Consider the following 27,285-nt stretch of genomic DNA (forward strand, 5'->3'; position numbering starts at 1 on the left):
TATAAATAAATCTCTCTTCACACCTAACGAATAATATTTTTTTCCTTTTTATAATAAATTTTAGTATATCCATGTCATTAATAGCAATAATATGATTCATTTTATCTTTCGTTGAATAAAATTATGATTTATATTTTCTTTCTTCATGAATTTTATTCTGAATCGTTAAGATAATTTTTTTTAAAAGAGTAATTTGAAGAAAAATAGCAGAAAAGAGAAATAATTAAAAAAATGGGCTAATGATTTAATTTATTGAGGCATAAATTCTGTTAATATATAGCTAAATTTGTGTAAAAAATAGATAAAAAACCAAATTTAATAACTATTTAAATACTTAAAGAAATAAAATCGATAAGTATATAATTAAAAAATTATGATAAATTCTTGAATAATTAAAGAATTAAATTTGATAGGTATAATTAAGGAACCATTTTACACCGTATTCATAGTGATTATTTATGATATTTTCTCTAAAGAAGACAAATGCACCTGTATTGAGGAAAATTCAAGAACCCCATTTCATATTAAGTGAAAAAGAGATGATCTTTGGATAAATATTGGAAAAATCATTGAATTTTTCAACAAAAATCTCATCTTTTTTTATAGGTATTGAGGCTAAAGAAGAAGGAGAAGAAGAAAATATCAACTCTTTGTAATTTTACTAACTTTTGTTTATTTCAATCTTTGTATGTTTTTCCACTTCTTATATGATAGTTTGGTTAATGGGGTTTTGATTTTTTTGATGTTGTTGCAGAGTCTTTTGATAAAATCTGGTTGGGAGTATCTAACCCATAGATCTTGAGGTCAGTCTTTTTACTGTTTCAAAATCTTGTTTTTTGTTCAATTTCTGGTTAATATCTGATTTTGATTTTGTGGGGTTGTTGCAGATATGGATAAATTACAGTGGGGAAACAGAAAAAGACTTAGGTGTTTTAAGGTGAAAGACTCAACTTCAAATGGGAAATCTGATGGAGGAAGAAGTCTTGTGGTGAAGAAGAAAGTCACATCTAGACTTGTTGATAATAACAAGGAATCTGGTCCTCTTCCTCCTCCTATGTCTTCTCCTCATAGGCTTAACAGGTAACAAACAAAATTATATTTTTGATTGTTAAGAACACTTAAGAGTGAAGATTGAGGTGGGGGGGGGGGGGAGCCTTATATGTGGTGAAGATTTGATTTTTATTTCAAATTATGACTACTTTTGGTTTCTTTAGATGCTGTTGGTAGAGAATTCATGGATCCTTATTAACAGGTAAATAAGGATAAATAATATTTCTTGTATTGGCTGTTGATGTATGTGTTGAGGAGATAGTGTCAGTTGTTTGCTTGATTGACAAAAAAGATGCCTCATTTGTGTTAAAGATTTGATTTTTTTGTCAAATTATGACTACTTTTGGTCTCTTTAGACGCTGTTGGTAGAGATTTCTTGTAAATGTCCAGATTTTGATGCAAAGAATCATTCTTTGATTGCATTTAGGGGTTTTAATAAGTCCATTGTATGAAAAAATAATTAGGAAATACATTAAATTGAGCAGTATCTGTCCTGCATTACGCGACGATTTGATGTCTTACCTGTACATTAGAAGGAAAGGAAGTTTCAAAGTTTTCGACTTTAGGTTTGGTTGTGATTGGTTTGTAAACACATTAGATGTGAAGTTATTGAAGCATTTGTTATTTTGGAGCTGGTAATGATACTTGAGAATGAATCAGATTGTTTCTTCTGAAGCTATTACTTCAAATTTCAGTCACTGATTGCTTATTTTCGTATTTTTTGTAAGGGACTAGAGGTATTTCCTGTTGTGGTGTTTTACCTTTTGAGCACAATATTGCTGTTTTTTGAAGATTCCAAGTCGTCTTAAAACAGAAAAATACATGGATTGTAGTACTACAATTTGGCGGTTCTTGTTTCTGCAGGGATTTGGGTGTGAATAGATCTAACGCAAATGAGCATCGTAAGACATCAGTGTCATCTCCCGAGGAGGAGGACCGGTATTATACGACGAGAGGGTCAGTAGGCATGGACGATAGTAGCAAGTTGTTCATGGAATCAAAGGAGGAAAAGAAAAAGTTGGTTTGGCCAAAATTGCTCATCACATTGTCAAGTAAAGAAAAAGAAGAAGATTTTATGGCCATGAAAGGTTGCAAGCTTCCTCAAAGGCCTAAGAAAAGGGCTAAGTTGATACAAAGAACCATTCTTGTAAGTCTCTTTACTCCAAACAGATTGTGTGATCCAAGAATTTGACATTTTGTCATTTAAATATTTCTTGATTCTTTCCATGTTAAACAAGTCTCTGTATCTTGTTGTGTGCAGTTGGTGCAACCAGGTACATGGTTGCAAGATTTGTGCCAAGAAAGGTATGAAGTGAGAGAGAAGAAGACCTCTACGAAGGTATTGCACTTGCTCTCCTCTTATTGCACGCATCCGTGCCAGGTCCTCCAAAAATGCACTACTCTACTGGAGGATCCCATGCACCCGTTTCAGATCCTCCACTCCAAAGATGCATTACTTTTGGAGGATTCAACACGCACCCATGTCATAACCTCCATAAATGCGCTACTTTTGGAGGATCAAACGTACGTGTCAGATCCTCCACTTCAAAAATGCACTACTTTTGGAGGATTCAACACTTACCCATGTCATATCCTCCATAAATGCGCTACTTTTGGAGGATCAAACGTTGGTGTCAGATCCTCCACTTCAAAAATGTACTACTTTTGGAGGATCCAGCAGGCACCTGTCGTGTGAGCAACATTTAATAGTTCTTGACAAGCTAAGGGTGTATTTTCTTATTATAATAACATATTATGATGTTATTTTTGGTGCAGAAACCAAGAGGATTGAAAGCTATGGGAAGCATGGAAAGTGATTCAGAATGAAATTTGGTGAAGATAAGAGGAGGAAAGAAAATTGTGTATTTTGGCATATTATTATTCTTAATTTTAGCTCATCTTTGGAAAATGAATGCTTCTTTTTTGGGGGGTCCTTATTACATACAAATGTTCAATGATGTTTTTCTTCTTTATTTAGCTTTTCCTTCTTGCCATCCTTCCTTTTTCTTTATCTTTTCCTATTTCTCATCTTTTAGGTTTTAAAATCTCTCTATGTACACTTCAATTTTATTAAAGATTTTGGTATATATGCCCAAAGCTTGTGTTTATGTATGTCTTTTATAGATGAGAAATTTGAAAATACATTTGTCTTTGAATAAAATTATTATAATTTGGTACTAAAATTTATTCCAAATAAAACAAGCCCTTTCTAGAAAATGTAAAAATTATATATATCATTCATTTCATAATGTATATTATGTTTGATTGTTGGATGAAAAAATACCTAAGTATGTGAGAAATGTGTGAAGATATTATTTGGTGGAATTAATGACACATGCTTTTAAAGTGATAATCTTAAATTTGTGACTTTATGTGACTATACCTTTTATTCTCCTAACATGTGTAAATGTGTCATCTACCTTCTAGAGCTATTCAAAACAGATGATTCTGTGATTTTGAAAATGATTTTAGTTTTTTTCATTATCGAATTATCGATTTTTAACGGTTTGAAATTTTTTTTAACGAATTAATCGATAATTTTATTGTAAATTAATTAATTATATTTATACCATTCAGTATGTTAAGTTTTTGACTTAGATTTAATTTCATACTTTTGTTTCTGATTGTCTTAAACTCGATTATTCTATAATATGTCAGTGTTTGTTTTTGATCAAGATGCAATCTATCAACATAGTTCATTTGATTTGTCACCTTATCTCTAAATGATTTTCAATGAGTTTTGTGTGTCAAATTTTAACAGTTAAATCGATAACTAAATCTACGGAAAATCAATAAGTCAATATTTTAATAATTCTATAAGAGATTAGCATGCCTACAAATTGATAATTGATAAGTCGAACCGATATATTTCAAAACCGAAACTAGAATTTTATTGGAAAAACACACACATACAGAGGCATATAGGGTTGAAACAATTGAATGGGCCACATAAGAGCAAACCAGTCAAAGCATCCCATCTACATTTTGTGCAAACCCATCCATCATTGCAGTCTTCCACATTGTCTAACACAAGTATTTGGAATTGGACCTACTAATCTTATTCCCAATTCTTCTCTTATACCATTCACTTTATAGTAGCTAGCCCAATCACCTGCATGCATATAATGAGTAACATTATAATTATATTGCATGTAAATTTAGAGCTCGTTTGGTAGCTGATTAGAGTTATGTGAGTATTAGTAATGTATGAATAGTTATGAAGAAATTTATTTACTTCCTCCGTTTAAAAAAGAATGATCTAGTTTGACTTGACACGAAGTTTAAAAAATAAAGAAAATTTTTCGATCTTGTGATTTTAAATTAAAGTTATGTCAAATGTACCAAAATGATCTTTAATTTTATGATTTTAAATATGTCACGTGAAAAGCTGAAACTAAAGTGTAGCCCAAAAAGGAAAGGGATTAATCTTTTTTAAAGAAACTAAAAAGAAAAGTAGGCCATCATTTTTGAAAGAGAGGGAATATTAATTTATGCATGTATTAGTTAGGCATGAAATAGTTATTCATGTATAATTAAGTTATTCCGCCTTCTATTATGTATAGAATGAAGCATAAATTTTCTCATAACTTATACATTTATTAGTTATGTAGATTTCTAAATTATAAATCACATACTGTATTAATTTTACATCTGAATAATTTACCTCCTAACCAAACTATCAAGTATGATATTACATATGCAAGATTTAATACCTACCTTACTCATCTCTAATCCAGTTACCAAACGACCCCTTAGGGGTGGTAATATGGTATGGGTTAGCTATTTAAAGATGGATTAAATAAATATAAACAAATGAGACAATAAGGAGATCATTAATAATTAATTACCAGTAACTACCAGAGTGATGACACCAAAAGCAAAATAAACTTTGATGAAGAACAAAAGCTAGCCATTATTACTACTTTAATTTTCTGATATATGAGAGAAGAGTTAAAATATTGTTTATATATAGTCTCAAAATGTCTAGCTTTTTTTTTTTAGGAAAAGTATTGAAACAACTTTTTAATTTAGCGCAAATTATTAGTTTCGTCATAGAATTATTGATAGTCTTAAAAACACTTCTTTATTTGACTAACTAAGCTTAAATACATCTTTAATCTGCCACATGACATAGCAAATGGTCTGAAACTCTTGTAAGAGCATGTGGCTCGAGAGAAGTGTTGAAAATACCTTTAAAATTGACTAGAATTTAGAGGTGTATTTCACTCATCTTATAAGATTATGAGTGTTTTAAAGTTCAATTAGTCAAGAAAAAGAGTGTTTTAAGAATATCAATAATTCAAAAAATAATTAATAATTTATATTAAATTTAGAGGTGTTTTCAATACTTTTTCTCATTTATATATATATATATATATGCCATTTTGATTAAGTGTCTATGTAATCCTTGTATGTGCCTTTTTGCATGAAGCCTTGTGTCCCAAGTGTCATGTGTCTATGACACTTGTTTTGTTCTGAAAAAGAAATATATGAATCTCGAGCCTCATTCATTTATACCGTGGTCTTTTTCTCATTTTGACATTTGTCTGAAGTAAAGAGTTTTAGGTAATTTGTTTTATTTAAGAAGGTTCAAAATCGAATTGAAATTGATAATTTGAATTAAAAAAAATTATTGATTTATTAGTAATGGTTTATTAATTTAGCAGTTTTAATAATTATTTTAATTTTTTTATTATCGGGTTATCGATTTTTAATGGTTTGAGGTTTTTTCTAAAAGGATTAATCGTAAATTTGATAATAAATTAATAAATTATATTTATACCATTTGGTATATGTAATTCTTGACTTAGAATTTAGTTTCATACTTTTATTTCTGGTTATCTTAGACTCTCGATTATTCTACAATGTATCAGTGTTTGCTTTTGAGCAAAATATAATCTATCAAATCATACACAGTGCATGGTTTATTTGGTTTGTTATATTTTCTAAGTAATCATCAATTATTATTATTTTTTATATTAAATCTTAACGATTAAAATAATTAAAACAATAATTGAATCGATAACAATCAATAATCAATAAACTAACAAACACAACCATGCATATATTTCCAACTTTTATTTGACGCATGCATGCAATATTCTATTATATTTGAATACAAGGTTAGGTTATTATTATAATTCTATGATCAATTGAATGGGCCACAAACATAGAGACATGGTCAAAGCATGCATACAAGGTTAGGTTATATAGTTCTAGCTATATATTTTTTTCAATTTTAGGTGACATAATTTGAATTGATATGGAGTTTTAAAAAAGGAAATGAATATTATTGTTGAAATTTTGGGTCATATTTGAAATATTTATAGGTTCGCCCAGAGTTGAAGACTAATGAAAAAACATCATCTAATCTAATGTTTTAATGTCTTCTAAGTATAAAGAGATGTATTGAGCATCTCGACTAGTTCGATAAGACAATCAGTCGGCTCGTGTAACAGGTGCCAAGTTACTCTGTTGAGTTCAAGACTAATGGAAAAATATCATCTAATAGGAATTCAGATTCAAATGAAGAGGGGTTTTCTTTAAGCAAAATGATAAAAACATAAACAAATTGGCAAATAACTTGCAGCAACATCAGCAATGGGAATTCAGATTTAAATGGTTCAAATGGAGAATAATCCTCTCAACCTAAAAGATAAAAACCTCGTGAAATTTAGTATACCAACAAGGTCCTAACTCCTTTTATTTCTCTTCAATATCTCCCTCAAACTGCCTGTGGCAAAAAGACTTGTCCTCATACATTTTAGGCCTTTGCTTGCAAAAGTCTTGCTTTGAGCTCATCGGCTACAGCGTCAATGAACTCTTCCGTGTTCAGATAATGCTCTCTTGAAAGCCTATTCAAAGAGGGGGGAAATGATATAAAAGGGATGATGAGAACGAAAGCTCCATTAACAAAGACAAATGAGAACACGAAATTATTATGAAGAAGACAATAAGGCTCACTTGGATCCATGGATGATGAGTGCAAGATCTTTCGTCATCTTTCCAGATTCCACTGCACCAATACATGCTGCCTCTAGTTTCTCAGTAAAATCCAAGAGCCTTTCGTTCTTGTCCAATGTTGCCCTGTTCACAAGCATTTTATTAAGTACTCATAATCCACCACAACTTCCTAAGCTCAGCAGATCAACAAATATAGTCGCCTACCTGTGTGCAAGTCCACGAGTCCAGGCAAAGATAGAGGCAATGCTGTTTGTGCTGGTTTCACCACCTTTCTGGTGAACCCTGAAGTGGCGGGTAACAGTTCCATGGGCAGCTTCAGCCTCGATGGTCTTGCCATCAGGACACACCTGAACCATATATCCACAACAATTCAGAATCCAAAACAATGAATCATATCAGCAACAAAAAGGAAAATGATCTAACGAGCCAGAAGAATTGTCATATATTTCAGAGAGAACTATAGAAAAAAGAAACTGAAAACGGCATAACTAAGGAGTTGGTTGAAGCAAAAAATGCTAGAAAATAAACATACCAGGACAGATGTCATCAACCCAAGGGATCCAAAACCTGTTCCAAGGGAAAAGGGATAAAATTATAAACCTCGAGGAGCAGAAATTATAGGGAAAGAGACAGGAATACTTGATTCAGCAATTTTGTGTACTAGCACGTCAATACATCATAACATATTCTATGAAGATGTCGAATGCATGTGTGATACCTTGTGCTAAGAAATCACTCTGTACATCCCCATCATAGTTCTTGCAGGCCCATACATAACCACCTTCACTCTTTAAGGCATAAGCAACCATATCGTCGATAAGACGGTGTTCGTACCTAAAAAACATCACAAAAGCGTTAATGTTTTCGTACTTGTGATAGTAGAACCATGCTTACCAAGTGAACTTTGGAACTCACCAGATTCCAGCTTCCTCATACTTGGACTTCCAATTTGCTTCATAAACTTCTTGGAAGATGTCCTTGAACCTTTAAAAGAGTATTAATGGTAGTTCAGAGGAACAGAATGTATACAAGAACACTAGATATGTGAGGAAAAACAAAATGGCTCAAGGTGTCCACCTAATTTATAATGGGGCCAAATGGGAAACAGAAAGATCAACAGTTAGGCTGGCTTACCTCCCATCATATTTCTTAAGAATGGTATTCTTTGTACTAAGATAGAGTGGCCATTTCTTCTGGAATGCCATGTTCATTGAAGCCTCAGCAAATGCGCGAATAGACTGCATCACATCAAGAAAGTGAGAGGATATAAGTCTGCAGCAATTTAATATTCCAAATTTGGAAAGGACACCAAACATTTGTAAACAAACCTCGTCTGTGTTGTACATGGATAAAGCTACTCCACCAGCACCAGTAAAGTTGTAAACTTCAAATTCAGTCTTTTCGTCTGATCCTTCTGGCACTGATAAAGTATTAAGAACAACATTTCAGTAAACATATTCTAAGCGAGTAAGCAAATCCCATTGCTAATAAGAATAGGCTGGAATAGACCCTAAAAGGTGAGTAGCATTGCTATCTACTAGGTTCATATCAACCACAGCAACCAAAAAAAGTTTACCAAACACCAATTTGAGTTTTCCAGCTCCTTGAATAACTGTATCAGTAGCCCGGTATTGATCTCCAAAAGCATGTCTACCAATGCAAATTGGTTTAGTCCAACCTGGTTTAAGAAGCAGATTTCACTCAACTACACTATTAAATCAACTTGAGGGAAGACGCAAAAGCAGAAAGCACAAGAAATCTGGGATACCTGGGACAAGTCGGGGAATATTTTTGCACATAATTGGTTCTCTAAAGACAGTTCCTGTAGTCAATGTCAATGAGTGAAACGAGCTATAATTAAGCAGACCATAACTAAGAAACAACATGATCCAGAAACAAGAAATACAGGGGTACCATTTAGGATGTTTCGGATTGTCCCATTAGGGCTCCTCCACATGGATTTCAAGTTAAACTCCTTTACACGGGCCTCATCTGCAAAATAGCACTTTCTAAGAAGGATAGCTCAACATAAAGGATTGATTTTTGCAAAAAATTATGAGCAACAGTTCAACAAAAAAGGAGTGGAGTCCAGTTGGACACTGAAATAAGCACCTGGAGTAATGGTTGCACACTTGATAGCTACGTTGTACCTGCAGTTAGACCATACAGTAGACGTTAAGAAACCAGGAGGAGGCAGAAAAGTTACAAGTAATGGACAACCAATACCAGTTAAAGTTAATATGAAGCACAAATGGAGAGAGATACAGTAATTTAAAGAAATTAATGAAGACATATGAATAGAGGAAAGAATAGCAAATGGATTTGCTCCAACAAATGGATATTTTCTTCCCTGTTAGTTGTAAACTAGGAAGTAAAGATGAATAAAAACGTACTTCTGAGTGGCTTCCGCACTTTCAACTGTAACCTTATCGTCTGTGGCATCACGGTGGGGAAGGCCAAGGTCAAAGTATTTTATGTCCAACTCCAGAAAGGGAAGAATGAGCTAAAGCAAGCAAAGAAGCTTCATAGATTAGTGGGTTGCAATTTTATTATAAGAAGATAATAAAAAAAACCATAGTGACTCAGAAACAAGTCAAGAAAACTTGATACCTTATCCTTGATTGATTTCCAAATAACTCGTGTCATTTCATCTCCTGAATCACATAATCAAGAAGAAGATAGTAAGAGAAAAGAATTATAGTCTTTTACAGTCAAAGTCACATGAATAAATTAGAAATAGAAGCAAGATAATACTACATGATACCACAAGAACATAAAATCAAATCAACTTTTACTTCTTCTCATCAAACTCTAAAAGGCACTTCATGACACATTTTTTATGCAAAAAAGTTGAAATTTAATATGTAACTGTGTTTTACGTGGCACTGCTCTACAAATAAATTTGTTTAGCAATGAAAATTTTATAAAAGGAAAAGAGGTTGTCTTTTCCTAACCATTTTACCAAACTAACAATTATGTTAAAAAGATTCCTTTCTGACCAAAATAACCAAAGCTAAATTAACTTCTGAAATGATGTCACCAGTCAATGTTATAGTGAAATACTGTAGAAACCTAAATTAGATCACAAAGTACGACGTACTATCAAGTAAGACAAATTTTAAGGAAATCTTTCATATGGTCAATCTTGAACTAATTCAAGAATGGTGGGAATACTTCACAATAAGAAAACTACAAGAAAACTAGACTGTTTTCCATTTCTTAAGCATTCCCACATATTTAAAGAATGGTTAGAAGACTAACATATGTTTGGTTTGGATTATGAAAACAACTCTGATTCTTCAACTAAGCAGTTACTAGATCGAAAAACTATCTATTTACTAATTGAGAAAGTGATTCCTCTACACACGATACTAACGTCGATTTCAAAAATTCCCACACCAAATAGACCCTAAGTAATTTTGAACAAACATAAAAAGAAGACAGTCACTAGATTCTCCTCTTCAGCATCAAATCATGTACAAACAAGGACCCACAAGATATATATGCAAAAGACCAGAATATATTTTCCCATTTGTTAAAAGTTTGTATCTTTTATCATCAAAGCGCTCAATATCATTTCTTGAAGGAATAGTCAGCAGTTATATAGACTAGTTAACAACTTTGGTCTAACCAACCCCACAAGATATATACAAGTAATAATCCAAGAAAACACCATATATATGTTTCCCATTCGTTAAAGTTACAAGGACCCACAAGATATATATGCAAAAGACCAGAATATATTTTCCCATTGGTTAAAAGTTTGGATCTTTTTTCATCAAAGAGCTCAATATCAATTCTTGAATGAATAGTCAATAGTTATATAGACTAGTTAACAACTTTGATCTAACCAACCCCACAAGATATATACAAGTAATAATCCAAGAAAACACCATATATATGTTTCCCATTTGTAAGTTTGAATCTTTTTTCATCAAAGAAATCAATATCCATTCTTGAATGAATAGTCAATAGTTATATAGAGTAGTTAACAGCTCTGATCTAACCAACCCCATATATAGAGTAGTTAACAGCTCTGATCTAACCAGCCCCACAAGATATACACAAGTAATAATCCAAGAAAACACCATATATATGTCTCCCATTTGTTAAAGTTTGAATCTCTTTTCATCAAAGAACTCAACATCACTTCTTGAATGAATAGTCACTAGTTATATAGACTAGTCAACATATATACTAGTAATAACACAAAAACTCCAGCATATATGTTCCCATATGTTAAAAAGTTTGGATCTTTTTTCATCAAAAAGCTCAATATCTATTCTTGAATGAATAGTCAATAGTTATATAGACTAGTTAACAACTTTGATCTAACCAACCCCACAAGATATATACAAGTAATAATCCAAGAAAACACCATATATATGTTTCCCATTTGTTAAAGTTTCAATCTTTCCCTTTTCAAGAAAGACAACAGAGCTCAAACCAATCAGTAGGATCTAACCAAAAAAAAAAACAGATCTTTCTAATTTCTTCTACAAATACAGATCTACTAATCAAAATGGAGAGAAAGAGATCTAACCGTCCATCTCAACGATGGGGTTTTGAACATTGATTTTCTGGAACGCCATTTTTGCAGATTGATAGATGATAAAGAGAGAAAAATGAAGAGGGAAATCTCCGCCGAATAGAGAAAAGTTGGTAGAAGAAAATGCAGAGTGCCCAAGAAGTGTACGAGTCTGCTACTATGCTTTAATATATATATTGAGAGTTGGTTGGTCAGTCAACATTATGTTCTAGTGGAGTGATAAATATTTTTTTAATTATTTTTTGGTATGGAGCGGTTGTCTTAATTTATATTTAATTGAAAGTCAATGCGAATATCAAATATTATATTGAGAATTAATTGAGCTACTAATAAAGATTTTAATGGAGTAGTAAATAATTTTTTATTCTTAATCAAAGGTTTCGATCTTAATTTGAAAGTAATTTTGATTAGGAAATATTTTAATCGAGATTTAGATAAATTTTCATATGAATATTAGATATGGAGTGGAAAAAAAGAGTTGGTTAACCTAAGGATACTTTTTCTTTTTTGGGTGGTAATATCTTTTTCAATGATTTTTATTTTTTAAAAAAAAATTATTCTTTATTCGAAAATCATATGAATCGTGAGAGGATCCATTAAAGTGAGAAGACTCGCTAATTGTAGTCTTTTTATTCTCATGAGTTAGACGTGAGACATTTGATTAAGAATATCATAAATTTGTGATTATAGAAAAAACTCGTTAGTCAAAGTCTTTTTATTTCATAAATTAAACATGAGATATTTGATTGTGGATGACATCCATTAAAATTTAATTCACTTTCCCTTGGTCTAAATTGAAATTATTTCTTTAAACTATGCATATATGAGTAAATTAGTGAGTTGTGACTATTTTAAATTAAATTAAAAAAATGTGAGATTTTGAGTAATAATTAGTGATAGAATTTGGATTTGAGTTTTATGTGACTATGGCTTAAATCTGATAAATAAGGCAGGGAAGTTAATCAGCAAGACTCATATTCAGTTTTGAAATTTAAACATAATTTCACATTTAATAATTTATTGTACATTTAAATTTTGAATTACTAACTAAAAATAAAAGATAAATAACATACTTATAAATAAATTAGCATTGATACAATATTCTTGCAGAGTTTCTTTGTCATGATAACTTAAAAAGGTGTCACTAAAAAATATGGTATAACGGACGAAGCTATTTTTTTCTTAATTAGAAGTTTCACACTTAAGGCTGGGATATAAAAAATCATTGAGATAATAAACGTTTTTCCCCGAATGAAGCCTTACTTGACGCGAATTAGATGAAAAAAATCTTAATATACTAAATTATATAATACAAAAATGATGAAAACTAGAATCTGTCAATAACTCAAAGAACCAAAAACTACTATTATGAATAAGGATCATAAAGTCCATATCCTCATTGATATTATATTATATTGGTCCCCATATATTATTTATATGTATACACCTATTTATGCAAATTAATTAAAAGTCCCTTTCTTATTCCTCCATCATTCATTTTTCTATAGATTTTTGTATGTGAAAGGGAAAATATATTGGTGTAATTATGTGATTGGTTTATAAGAAACATTTGTGGATAATTAAAGTACAATTCAAAAACTGCAAATTTCATAGTTCAAAAAGTATCTTATCTCCCATGCATGACAAGAGAGGCATGAAAATGATAAGAAATGAATGAGGGACCATGCAATATATATATATATATATATATATATATTTGAAGTAAGAAAATAATTAAAATTAATAACAATAGCCAAACTTTTGTAATTGTTCTATTGTTTGGGAATAGTTATTTTAAATGCTATTTTATTTAAATATCCACTACCACTATGCTTCTTTAATTTTTTTTCTAGTTATATGTCTCTATCATGGCAAGTAGGGACTGGAGCTTTTCTCAGCAGAAATAATTGAAAACAAGTATATCATCAACAATGTGTTTTCTTTGACTAGAGGTCTTATATTTGCGCTTTAAGTGTAAAAATATTTTAGTATGAATTATTTTTTGTTAATGTGAATTTAAATTAATCAAAGCTTTGATGTGATATCCGACAAAGGATGGAAAATGAAACAAAAATGAAAACAAGAGGGGGAAAAAGGCGAACTGAATCTTAAGACTTGTTTGGACATACGATATGAAGTTGAAGTTTTGTTTGACATTCGATTTGAATTCCTTAAGTTATATTTATTTTCTTAAATATAAAAATTCATAGGTTGAGAAAACTATCAAAATTTTCCTAGTTCTTACACAATATATATAATCTTACCAAATGATTAATCTATAAATCAAATTTTATATTTAAAAAAAATTGAATTTATGATTCAGAATCCTAAATCATGCTTTTTAAATAATTTAAATAATTTTAAATCAAAATCTCAAATCACATATATACATACTAATTTAAAATTATAATTTCATATCGCATATCTGGTTACTATGACATTGGAGTTTCCTAACCTAACTATTACAATGACAAAGCTCTGGACGGATTAATATTCACATTTGAAAAGAGGTTTTCCAGAAGTTAATCTTGAAGAACTCTGACTTTATGAAGATGACAATATAGGGGTCTTGTTCCACCCTACACAATGTCATAACAATATAGAATATATTACTTTAATTAAATGTTTCAAATATTTACCCATCAGTCATATCATATCTCAAACAAATTGAAATTCAGCAAATTTTATTTTAGATGCCAACCTATTAGCTATCGTAATCCTCTTTCTTTATTCAAGCTTGAAAATTAACCATGTAAAAAAAATTATAAACATTCATCTTAAAATTATGATATATTGAACTGATGTCACGAATTTAGATTTTTGTGCAATGGCGAGTCATGATACTGAGCTGTCCAAATTTAAATATTTCAATGACCATGTGAGAAGATTTAAATTCAAATATTCTCTCCGCCTCATAGTTCAAAAGGGCATTCCGATGCATTAAAGTTCCCGCTATGCGCAGGATCCGAGGAAGGGCCAGACCACAAGGGTCTCTCCGTCTCATATTAGTTATTAATAACTATGTTAAGTGAACATCCAACTCTTCCAGCAATATCAATAAATATTGTTGATTTGATCATGCATGGGATGTTGAGTATATATAATTTTTATATAATCAATTATTCAGATTAGTTGACTGAATATTCTTTACATCGACTTTAGTAAAATATATCCTATACATTTACCTAATATATAGTCTAATGTCTAACTAGCATAATTATCTCATAAAACGTCATATCAAATTAGTTACGCAAGATATTTTTATGAACACAATTTTTTTTACTTTGTTTGTGTTATATGTATATTATTATCGGTTCGATTTGTGCTCTTACCTAAGCCTTATACATAAGTATATTGCATGTAATTAATATTATATACATGAGTTATATATTAGATAGCTAGAGTTCGATATATTTATATTATCATATTTATGGTTTAATTAACAAACTTCCTATCCATAACCAAATGCCCTAAACCCTACCTTCTTATAAAAAAAGAATATGAAACGGACTAATATCTTATATTTATCAATAAATTTTATATGGGGTCTAGATCATGGTTTTCACAGAATTACTGTTGAGTCCAACTCCTTCTTGATTATTCTGATGGTTGAAGGTAAGATTAACCCCTTCTGACATATCAAAGATGACATTAAATAGATTCAATTCATGATTTCACTCGGTCATTTCTCTCACTCATACCTTCAGAGGAGGTAACACTAGGGTTGATTTGCACGCGATATGGCTGAACAATGCAAAATAACTACCTTCTTCACCAAGACTATAAATCTTCCTTCTAAGAGTGCATCCACCTTGAAGAATGATGTAGCCGACATGCCCAATATTATAATTCGTGTGAAGAAGGGCTACTTCATATTCAACCCTGCTAAATATTATTTGGTTGCTTCTAGTTCTATAAATTTTAGAATGTTTTGTAAGCTTATGCGGTAAGATAGAGTATAACGATGTGCCCTCACTCCTAGTATTGCAATACGGAGGTCAGATTTCACCCCCTCCATGCTCCTTTGAGTTAGATTATGGGCTTCCATGGTCCAGTCTGTAAGCTCAAAGGTTTCACAAAGCCCAATATAATTGCCTTTTAATCTTGGGCTTTATGTTAATTCACGTAGATTAGAACTTTCCCTTGACATTTAACTTTTTTCTCTTAAGGAGATCGTTTGGTTTAGAGACAAGTTACGCAAGGGATTATAATGTATGAATTAGTAATGCAAGATTATAACGTAGGTATTAATGGAACCAAATGAGCACTTAAGGTTTGGGCCTAGGTCCGGTATAGTACTAGTTAGGTCCGGAGGCCCAAAAGCCCATGGATTAGTGGCGTAATTCAACTGTTCCTGCTAAATAATTATCTTTATGTTATGCTAATTGCCAAAGTGTATATCTAGTTTTGATCATTTCAAGTAGTAGTAATTAGTATTAATTACTTTCACCACTAGCATTACTACTTAATCATTAAAGGAAAAATTAACCACTTCTTGAAGCAATTATGGATTATTAGTGCAAAACATTAACTCACATTTACTCTAATTAAAAAGATTGATTTAAGCATTATTAGTGTGAATTTTTGCCTTTCTATCTCCACAAGGTAGTGATAAAGTCTGCGTACATTTTATCTTTTTCAGACCCTGCTAATCGATGTACTTTGGCTACAAACCACCTAATCTTGATGATTGAAAATAATAAATATTTACTAACTTTGATCTTCCTTTTATTGGGACAAGGAAGATACTACTCCCTCTTTTCCCTTTTACTTGTCAAAAAAATTCTAATTTGATTTTTTTTTACTTGACAAATTTGACAAATCAAGAAAGTATAATCTTTTTTTACTTATTATACCCTCAATTTATTGAGATGATTAATATCTTTGGTATCAAAATATTTTAGAATTTGGATTATGGCTTTAGTGATTAATAAGGATAAAATGGTAAACTCACCATATCAATAATTAATTTTTTAATAGGTGTGTCAAGTCAAAAATTGATAAGTAAAAGGAAACGGAGGGAGTAAATAGGAGTATGTTCTTATTGGCACTTATTTTGAGATAAATTATTTTTGACACTTATTTTGAGACGAATGCAAAATAAATATTAAATCTTCTTGACTTGTTCGTATGCTTACTTATTATACTCCTTCCGTTCACTTTTACTTGTCCATTACTCCAAAAATAGATTTTTACTTTTATTTGTCATTTTTAACATATCAAGAAAAGACAATTAATTTTTTTATCGTGTTTTATACTTAACATTAATTACTTATTCTCCAAATCATTTTTTCAAATCATAATACTCCCTCTAGTCCATATTAAGTAAATTATTGAGATTTTTTTTTCTTAATTATCGTCCATATACTAAACATCATTCAATATAAAATATTCTATCAATTATTATTTCTTAAAGAGAAAATAGCCAAATGCCCTCCAATCTATTACCGAATTCTCAACTACACACTTATACTTTACGGGGGTCCTATTACCCCCCTGATTTTTTTTAAAAACAGAATATATACCACCTTAAACTAGACAACCACATTCTTAATATGTAGTGATGTACACTCGCTGCCAGCTGTCATTTTAAATTTTTTATATTTATTTTCCTCTCTTTATCCAATTTTTCATTAATTAAAAAGAGATCTTTATTCTATCTTACTTTATTTCTTCTTTTTTTCTCTCTTTTGTTTTTCATTCTCTTTTTCATTTTTATTTTTTCATCACTTTATACCATCCTTCAAGCACCTTAACGAATTTAATTACTCTTCTCTTTTCCTCTTAATTTTTTTTTATTGTGTTCCTTCTTTGTCTTCATCACACCAAATTTCCAATACTTTATTTACGAGTTGCCGATGATTAAATTCTTGGGTCTTCGCCAAACAATAATACAAATTGAAGATAAGATCTGAAGTTGATGAATGTTATTGATCCAAAATTTATATAGAATAACTAAAAGAAAAGAGAAAAAAATTGCTTTGAAATTTCTTTTCCAGAGAAGAGGTAGATTAATGGTGTTGATTTTGATCTAATATGAGATTGATAAAATGAAAAACAAAATGGATGAAGACTAATATCATATACCCCATAACTCATTTTTAGCTTACTTTATGAAATTCTTGATCAAAAAAAATATTTTACAGTCATGATGGTTTTAATTGACTGAATTTCTTTGATTTTTTTTTGAAAAAAAGACTCTAGTAATTAAATGAATTTTATGATGGAAGGTGTCCAATAAATTTATTCTTTTTTTATTTGTTTTCCATTCTTTCTTCTTCTGATTTTTTTTGTCTCTTTTCATTGCAATTTTTTTGGAGCAGTGAAACTAATGACGATTTAATTTTTTCAATAACATGAGTAATTATTTTAATAATTATTTGATGATTTTAATAGTGATTTGTAGTGCCAGTTGTGGATAACGGTAAAGCAAATCATGAAGAAATTATTACAAGATGATGAGTTGATGATGCTATTGTGGTGGTGATGGTTCAAGGTGGAGGAGATGGTAGTGGGTGAGTGTTGAATTGAGTAGAAAGAGAGGACAAAACGGAAAAAAAAAACTTAAGGAGAAGGAAATGAAAGAGAAAAGTAAAAGAAAAATTATGTTTAACGAAAAGTCAAATGTATTATAAAAATATTTTATAAAAAATTAAAAGTAAGATGAAAAATAAGGACAAAAGGAAAAAATAAAGTTTTAAGATTTCTTCTTGGTCTTCACTCTCTCAAAGAGATTGAAATACACTCACCTTGCCACACAAGCATTTAGAGAGGTGATAATTTCAATTTTAAACAGTTCAGGGAGGTGATAGACCCCGTGATAACTTGGGGAGGCTTTTAGCTATTTTATCTTTCTTAAAAGGAGTACCAATTTTTAAATGAACAAATAAAAATGAAGGAACGAACTATTTTGAATCTCTCAATGAGGCCTTCACCACTATGAGTAATGCAAAGTTCTGATATTAGTATTACAATACTATACTTCTGTAGTTATGGTTTGTGTAACATTCTTGAAAAGTGAATCATTATGAGTATTATACTCATAACATGTATCACAAGCCTTATTACAAAAAGTTTTACCAAAAAGAGAAGCAATTTCCAAAATAAACTCATAAAAGGTATCAACTTTACAATCTCTTTTCATGCAATGGGCACCCAAGCAGCTTAAATAGAAAATGAAAAAAACAAATATAACCACCAAAGGATGATTCTATGGATGAAGCTACTCTTTAATTAGAAATTTCGAATTCGAGTCTTAAATATAAAAAAAATCTTGATAAAAAACGCTTCCTCCCAAATGAAATAGCACAAATTCAAATTAATCAAACTCAAATGCAGATATCGAGCACCATGCTAAAAAAAATATATTGGCAACAGTTTTAGGACAGATAAACATGTTGGACACACTGTGATTAGTAGGAGTGACAATAGTGGGGCTCTTTAGAAAAAGTTAATGGACCATCCACAGATGATAAAATATATAGTGTGGTCCACTAAAACCCCATCCTAAATACCCTTTTTTTCTATCCACACACTTACATTATAAAACAACAAAAAGTCGCATTCTTTGAACAAACTAACTACAAATCAAGACTTGGTTGTAAAATGAAAACCAGTAGGATACATTTGATGAGTTATCCATTGAGTAACAGTACTCCAAAGAATGGAGTATTATAAACAAATGAAAAACAAAGAAGATGACAAAAGGCCTTTATGTTTCTTTCAAGCTTTTTTGAGAAACTAGGCCACACTTCCCCATTCACTTGCATGGGAGAACCTTTCTAGGTGCCAAAAAAAAAAAGCAAAAGGATTAAAACTTCCCACTAAAGAAAAAAAGTTCACAATTTTACTGCTACCTCAAACCTAAAAAATCAAGAAAGCAAAAGGGTATACAAGAAAGAGAGCATTAGACTAGATTAAAATTTTACAAGGGTGGGGGCTATTATCAATAATGAGATCTTCTTAATCTTTTTTTTTTCTCTTTTTTGGACTTTTTTTATTGCTTCATTGACAATTGGGGTTTCTACCAGGGCCTCCATAGTAAAAGTGATGGCCCCAATCCTCATTACTTCCTGTTTGGACATCATAGCAGTTGGATTGCTCAGTGAAGGTGCCAAGATCTTTTGGAGATTTAAGATTATTTGAGCTGTCAACAACTTGAATGTTTCTGAAATAACTTGACTTGCCAAATCCTTCTTCTGGGAATTTACCACTGCCCATTTGTGTAGCTGTATGTTTACCATCTGGTTGTGAATTCACCACTTCACCACCCCACTCTATCATGGATGCACTCTCTGCTAAATAGGAGAACAAGAAAGATGGCCAATACCCCAATACATAATCATTTCCAAATTGCATCCACCAATGTCCTTCTTTTGGATCCTACAATAAATGTCCAATATAAAAAGATTACACCAACAAGAACAAAGAGAAGTTTTTTTGTGTGTGTTTTGTGTTTCAAGCACACAAGAATGCACAGATCAATATAATTGAAACAGTGAAGTGGGGGAGTTCTTTATAATAAAGACATGGTTTTTCCAAGAAAGTTGCTAAAATTGAGTGTATTTTTCAGACTTAATTCACTTTTATGAGATATTGGCTGCTGGAGGACTCTTCAAAAATGTTGACGTGTTGGATCCTTCCAAAAGTAGTGCATTTTTGGAGGGTCCGACATGTGTGTGACAACATTTTTGGAGAGCCAAGTAACATAGGCTGCTGGTGCCCATATTTTGGCACAGAAGGTAGAGAATATTAGGCTGAAACTCTTGAGAGTGGATTTTTTACCTTCCAGATAAGAATACTGATATCATATTGGGAGTTTCTAAAGGCTGAAACAGGAGAGATGCTTGCTCCCATAGCTATAGCACTGCTGACTTGAATGAAACCTGAGCAAAGAAGGTTGTAACAACCTGTTGCTTGATATGCATCACTCTGCAAATATTATAACCAAAAAAGATTCAAGAAAAGATCATAATGTTCAAATGAAAATGAGAAAAGAGTTGATCAATTTACTCAAAACTAGTAAGAAACTTACAGTCCAGTAAGTGAATAGTCTTGTGTTATTGTCACCATAGAGGTCAGGGCTAACCTGACATTCACGTGTATGCTTACTGTTAGACTCAAAAATAGTTTTTGACATGTGAAGGTGAACTAACTTTTCCAACTCAAAATAGTTCAAATGTAGCTAATACATCTTTCACATAATTAATGTACCTGCCAACCAGCTTCAATGCTGTTTAGATCTTGACCAAAAGAACCACCAAGAATCCAAAGCTGAGACAAGCTAAACTCATTAGACTGTTGTACCTTAGGTTCCCATACATTAATAGTTGCTTTAGCTCCATAATACCTATCTCCTTCAACATAAGCAATTGCATGCTGGCAATACACACAAAAACAATCAGAATATGAACTTTAATAACAACCTCAAATGAAATGACAATGAAATCAAGAAATGGTTTTGCACCTGATGACCACTTTCATTGGTTAGGTCAGGATCTGTAGACCTTGGTTTAGGGATGGCTTTGTGCTTCTTCTTACCATATTTTTTTACAGAACTTGCCCTCAAAATATCATCTTTCTTTGTTCTCCTAACAGGAATAGTGTCCTCAGGGCATCTTCCACTCATATGCCATAACTGAGTGATGGGATTAGTACTTTCTTTAGACCTTGTAGACATTTTGTCCTCATCATAAAGACCTTCTGGATGGTAGCTAGGTCTCATCTGAGAATTTGTTAACAAAAAACACACATTAAAATATTACAAAGAATTTTCAAAGACTGATAAAAGTCATTTGTATTAAAAGCAATGAAAAGAGAAATATGGACCTGGATTTTGTGATCTTTGAGAAATGGGTGGTCAAAAGCAGGTTGCTGAGAGATGTGTATACAGTCAATGATATCCCCATCTGCACTCTGTATAATCATTACATTCACAACATTAAAAATCTAATTTTAGTCATTTCTCTTCATCTCAGAGATGGCATTATTACTCTTAACTAATTTTGAATGACTTCCAAGAACAAGGGAGTAAGAAAAACACACAAATTGAAGCCAAAAACAAGATAGCACTTACACCCCAACCCCCATCGCAACCCCTCTCCCAAAACCACCAAATGTAACAACACTCAGAACACCATTTTTGTCCAGCAAGAACTTAAAAACTCGAAAACTCAAAAAAGATTGAATCTTTTTTACAGTTGTCATCACAAAAGAGATGGTTTTTAAGCTTAAGTCAAGTACCTCAATGCTTTTAATGGGAGGTTTGTTGACCCTTTTCAAATGTTTCTCAACCTCAAGCTTCTGTCTTGATACAGATAGCCTAGCAGCACAAGATAATGAAATCAAAGAACCCCACAAGTAAACCAACATCAAAACTCCAAGAAAAGCTCCTCTCTTCCTCTGAAAACAGCTAAACTGCACAGAAGCTGCCATTGTAGTTAAGCTAAGCTAGCTAACCACCTCCAATCAAGAAAACAAGCAATACCCAAGTCAAGATTTAAGCTAAAATGACTACCCAATCTACAATTTCAGTGTGTTTTTAGAGCTCAAATCCACTCCACCATAGCTAGAAAAAGCAAGCTCTTAAACTACACCCACCTCTGCTTATCCTACGCACCCCCTTTTTCCCCCTCCTCCTTCTCAAAGAAATACACTTTACTATCAACCCAAAGTGTTGAAGGACAGTGAGAGGCTAAAAAGCTTTTGCTTTGATTGTTTCTTCTCTCTCTCTCTCCTTTCCGCTTCTATCGAAAAATCCAATAAAAATGCAGAGATGGGTCTGTCTTTTTCTGTTTCCATATTCACACCCATGTATTTAATTATTTTATTTTCAATTATTAAGTAATTCTTTTTGGAAAAAAAAATAACTGTTTATCTTTTAGGACTCGTTTAATACGAGTGATAAAGAATAACTATTCTCAAAATTAATTTTAAGATGAATTTATTCTGATTAGAATAACTTATTTCAGAAGTAATTATCTCAAAACTATTGTGTTATTTTTTTATCCCACTTTAGATAAGAAATAGCAATCATGAAATAACTAATCTCAAAATAATTAATTTTGGATAGTTGGTTAGAGTTATGCAAATATTAATAATGTTGAGATCAGTTGTGAGTAAATTTATGTATTATTTTATACATGTATACAAAAATTAGAATTAATTAAGTAGTTTCATGAATCATGAACCTTGGATAGAAGAATGTGATTTGATCACGAATTAGTGGAGCGTTGTCTTGTTTTTCAATGGTTTTAGACTTGATGGTGTCTTTCATAATATGAATTGTATTCTTGTACTTTCTTGATTTTAATATCTATCACCATTTGTTATTTGTTGTATTTTGATTATCGCATTATTATTATTATCCCTTTCTTATATGCTTTCTGCACTATTTTCTTTATTAATTGCTATATTTTTTACTATTTTTTCTATAAATTAGTATTTTAATTTATTACACTTGAACAAAAAAATCCTTTAGAAATAATTTATTTAAGATAGGAATAAAATGATCGTATATTCCGCTAAAATTATCGTGTTGTTTTATCTCTTATTTTGGTGAACACGAGGGGTAAAAAAGGACAGTAGGTGGAGAAAATGCAGCATCAATTGATGTCCTTTTTTCCTTTTTTTCAAAGTGGGGTCCACAGTAGAAAAATGTGAAATTATCTTTTTGCCCTTTTGTATTCAAAGTTTTTAACCGTTATCATTTCGAATTTGTCCCTTTATTTATCATCTCGAGACAATAGTTGAATACCAAGCTTTTTATATTTTGGTGTGGAGATAGATTTTAAAATTAAATAGACATATTTTCTAAATTGATTTAATAATTTTTTGTTGGCACTAATATTTCAATAAGGTTGAATACTGAGTTATTTAGAGGAACATGGATGGTTCTCACCTAATATACTCATGTTCCGTAAATTCTAGATTCGTCTGAGATACATATGTTATATATGATTAAATAATTGCTATATTTTATCAGAAAAGTACAAGTATAGCACGCAATAAGGATAACATAAGAAAAGGTCGATTGAGATGATTTGAATTTGCATCTATTTAGAGATTCACATAAATGTAAGTGTCAAACTATGATGAGTGAAGGTGTTAAAAGAGACAAGATTAACCTAATATCATATGAAAAGAAGTCATCTCAGAAGACTTTAAATATTAAAATTTAATACTGACAATAAAAAAGATTATTTTTCATTATTTTTCAACTATACAGTATTATTCTTAAGTCCCTTGAATTTACATATTATTTCCCAATTTACTATATGCAGTATTATATTGCTCCTTTCATTTAAAAGAAAAATACCTTTTTTCTTGATAATTTTTTAATTTTAATTTTTTACTACATATTTAAAATTATAAGATTAAAGAATATTTTAATATATTTCATATATCTTTAATTTAATATTATAATTTTTAAAAAAAATATTTTTTAAAATTTTATATTAAAATAATATCAGATAAACAAATCGAAGCATGTAATACATGATGGAGTAATTCTGTATTAAAGTATGCATTGCATTTGCACATGGCATCTTTTGATGTTGAGTTGTACGAATAAAGATGAATTATAAGTCAATTTGTTCCATAAAAGTTTTTCCTTTTTCCTTTTTTTTTCCCTTTCTTCTTTCTTGAGAAGAAAAAAAAAAGATAATTAAAGCCAAAGTGTGTTTAGTTATTTTAGAGCATATATAATCAGCTAACTTTATTCCACGTTCCCCCTAAATAATGGCCACTTAATATAAATTATTGTGATAATAATAATATTCCTTAAAAAGTTCCTTCTTTTTCAGAAAATTTTACTTAATACTTTATTAGTAGTAAAATAATTATTAGAACAAAAAATAATGCACGTATACAACCTTCTGGATTGGTCCTTCTTTAATTTGAACATCTGACTCATCTTCCATGTGAGTTCTTCATCAATTAATTCGGAAAGTGTGGCCTCTTTTTTGTATTTCAAGATGTTCGACCTGATAGAGGACGGATCGATAAGAATGGATCAAAAAGATAAATTAACAAGCTTTTAACTATGTTAGTCGCGATCAAGTTTCTGAAATTTCACATCAGAATAAGATAGAAAAGTAAATAGTTTTTTATAAGATAAACTCATACATTAGCTCAAACTCATATGCGATTTTGAGCTCAATAATTATACACCTGAAGATAAATTCGTGAAATATGTTCCATTCAAAACATATAATACGTGTCATTTACTTAGGTATGACATTGAATTGCTTTCTTAACATAATTCAAATCAAAATATATATACATGTAGATGAGTGGAATCCAATGAAAAAATGTGTCATCAATTAATTAATTATATTTTAGTCAGAGAATCCACTGCCAACTTGGAGTCTCATCCACGATAATGTTTATTAATTTGTTCTTAATTAAACTGGACAAAGATTCTATGCTTTTGATATTCTAATACTAGTAAAATTAATAAATTATTTCCATTATATACGAACACTTAAATTAATCAACATCTTTTAAAAAATTTCTTCATCCTCCCAACAAACTTAACAATTATTAGTAAAATAAATTGAACTAAAACGAATATACTCCTGACTTGACAGTGGTCAAATGGTGTTTTATGTGTAATAATAAGTTGGTCAATATTGGTAAAAGCACAATTTCCAAGTTTATGATTTTTGCAGTATATTTGTATTTATTCAAATAATTAGTATATGGAAGAAGAAGAAGACAAGTTTTAGCCCAAGTATTTGACAAAAAAAAAGGATTAGAACTTAAGAAAAATTAATACATTTGAATTCGTAAGTAATTGGAGTTAGCATTTCTTGTTATCTAGCTAGCCAAAACTTTGGAAATTTCTTTCAAATTGCATTTTAAAATCTAGATTTTTTTTTTTTTTAAGACTAGTTAAATATTTCTATCATCGACTGGTACAATATTAAAGAATAATTGAAAACACTATTAATTCTTTGGATAAAGTGGGGGGTGGGGGGGAGGGAGTCTCGCGATGAATGAAAGGTTTCAAATGATCGAGTTTCTTCTTCTTCTTTTTTTATAGAATTTTATACACAAAAAAAATAAATTAATTCATGTTTTGTAACACCAAAACTTTACAAAGAAAAAAGTGACGTCAGTCATGTAGAGATAACGTGCATCGATCGTTTACTAGATCGTCACAAATGAATTCATAAAATTTGAGGTTAAACAGAGTTGGTCAGTCATATTCCAGAAACTTTATGGACTAATATATACACAAAAGATTTAAATAATCTTGAGTTCCTATTTCATGAATCCAAAACTCCAAAATAAAGTGGCATAGATATTGTAAAGGCAATGAACATTTTTCACTAGGTCGTCACTAATGTATCCATAAAATTTGGGATCAAGCAGGCTCGACTAGACATATTCCTAAAAATTCACGGAATAGATAATCTTAAATTCATGTTTCGTGATTCATAAACTCCAAAAAAAATAATGTATGTCCTTAAGAAGTAACGAGTATCATTTATTAGATTATCATGAATGAACCCACAAAATTTGAGATCAAATAGACTCGATCAGATATATCATAAAATATTTATGAACTAATACAAAAAAAATTCGAGTTTTTGTGACTCAAAAACACCAAAATAAATAAATAATAATAATACATGTGAGATGCCTCTACTTTATTGAGGGTTACCTTGGTAATTTCAAAACAATAACTTGCATTTAGTATATTTTTTCATGATGAGAGTAACTAACTTATATTATTCACTTGGTAAAAGCACTTTGCCGTTACTTTTCAATACTAACGCCGTTAAATCTGGTCGTCCTTTGTGTTATATACACGTGCAACGTCCGTCATGTAAAAGCTGAGCTCCGTGAAGAATAATAGTCAAAATTCCTGTCCTGTCCCTACACGAATCACGATTCATGATTCTGCAAAAAGAGAGAAAAATTTTACAGTTATTTGGTGATTAATCCAATTGGCTAAAAGAGAATCCAATGGTAAATATTTATGCGATAAATGAAACGGTAATTGAGTTAATGTTATTATTGTATCAATAGTCGCTAGAGGTGTGCATCGATAAGTTCGATTTGACTTTAAATATTATCGATCAGTTTATCAGTTTTCTATTTTTAAATACACTAAACCGATAATAAAATCAATTAGATATTTGTTATTGATTTTCGATTTATAATTCGATTTTCAACTTAATCAATAAGAAAATGCTTTCAAAATAAATATATGACTTCTCTAATAATTTAACGCGATACAAACATAAACAAAACAAGCAAATCAGACGTTCTTCTTGTGAATACTCACAATTCAAAAACCTAGTCGTCGCCGAACCCTTACCGTCATCGTTGTAAATCGTAGACGGCGCGCCGCCGTTCTTAGTTCTTTACATTTTGACGTTGTGAACCTAAAGTAATACTAAATCCTGAAGAATAAATACAGTGTGAACTGTGAATTGTATATGGTACTGATTGTCTGATATAGTGATTGTATTAATATCTCTTGTTTGATACTTTGATATTTATGTTTGAGTAAAAATTAAAATAGTAAATTATTATATTTACGTAATAATCCAGTATTAAAAAACCAACACCGAACCGATAATCCAATAAAAATTATCAAATAACTGTTAAGCCAATAACTTAATAGCAATAAACTAATAACATTTTTTCAATTTGGTTTATCGATCACTTCGATTTTTACACACCCCTAGTAATTGCAAAGTTTTAAACGA

The 27,285-nt window shown here is 30.7% G+C and overlaps 3 protein-coding genes across 3 annotated transcripts; 1 reads left to right on the forward strand and 2 right to left on the reverse strand.

Annotated features, from left to right (window-relative positions):
• Positions 1–465: 465 nt before the first annotated feature.
• LOC129887862 (uncharacterized) lies at positions 466–3,139 on the forward strand. The gene is made up of 6 exons (XM_055963093.1): positions 466–652; positions 755–803; positions 888–1,080; positions 1,915–2,197; positions 2,312–2,389; positions 2,827–3,139. Exons 3-6 carry the CDS (start codon positions 890–892, stop codon positions 2,875–2,877), a joined length of 603 nt encoding a protein of 200 aa, XP_055819068.1. The 5' UTR covers positions 466–652; positions 755–803; positions 888–889; the 3' UTR covers positions 2,878–3,139.
• A 3,432-nt stretch (positions 3,140–6,571) lies between these two features.
• Positions 6,572–11,716, reverse strand: LOC129887863 (isocitrate dehydrogenase [NADP]). The gene is made up of 15 exons (XM_055963094.1): positions 11,558–11,716; positions 9,625–9,668; positions 9,408–9,517; positions 9,127–9,164; positions 8,929–9,006; positions 8,783–8,836; positions 8,591–8,692; positions 8,343–8,434; positions 8,149–8,252; positions 7,930–7,998; positions 7,733–7,848; positions 7,547–7,581; positions 7,219–7,361; positions 7,015–7,137; positions 6,572–6,905 (listed from the first exon to the last, which is right to left on the reverse strand). Exons 1-15 carry the CDS (start codon positions 11,604–11,606, stop codon positions 6,815–6,817), a joined length of 1,248 nt encoding a protein of 415 aa, XP_055819069.1. The 5' UTR covers positions 11,607–11,716; the 3' UTR covers positions 6,572–6,814.
• Positions 11,717–19,184: 7,468 nt separating this feature from the next.
• LOC129887865 (uncharacterized) lies at positions 19,185–22,326 on the reverse strand. The gene is made up of 7 exons (XM_055963095.1): positions 21,806–22,326; positions 21,392–21,478; positions 21,030–21,287; positions 20,777–20,941; positions 20,598–20,651; positions 20,348–20,494; positions 19,185–19,945 (listed from the first exon to the last, which is right to left on the reverse strand). Exons 1-7 carry the CDS (start codon positions 21,995–21,997, stop codon positions 19,568–19,570), a joined length of 1,281 nt encoding a protein of 426 aa, XP_055819070.1. The 5' UTR covers positions 21,998–22,326; the 3' UTR covers positions 19,185–19,567.
• Positions 22,327–27,285: the final 4,959 nt, after the last annotated feature.

Source organism: Solanum dulcamara, chromosome 4 (assembly GCF_947179165.1).
Source record: "Solanum dulcamara chromosome 4, daSolDulc1.2, whole genome shotgun sequence".
Lineage (NCBI taxonomy): Eukaryota > Viridiplantae > Streptophyta > Magnoliopsida > Solanales > Solanaceae > Solanum > Solanum dulcamara.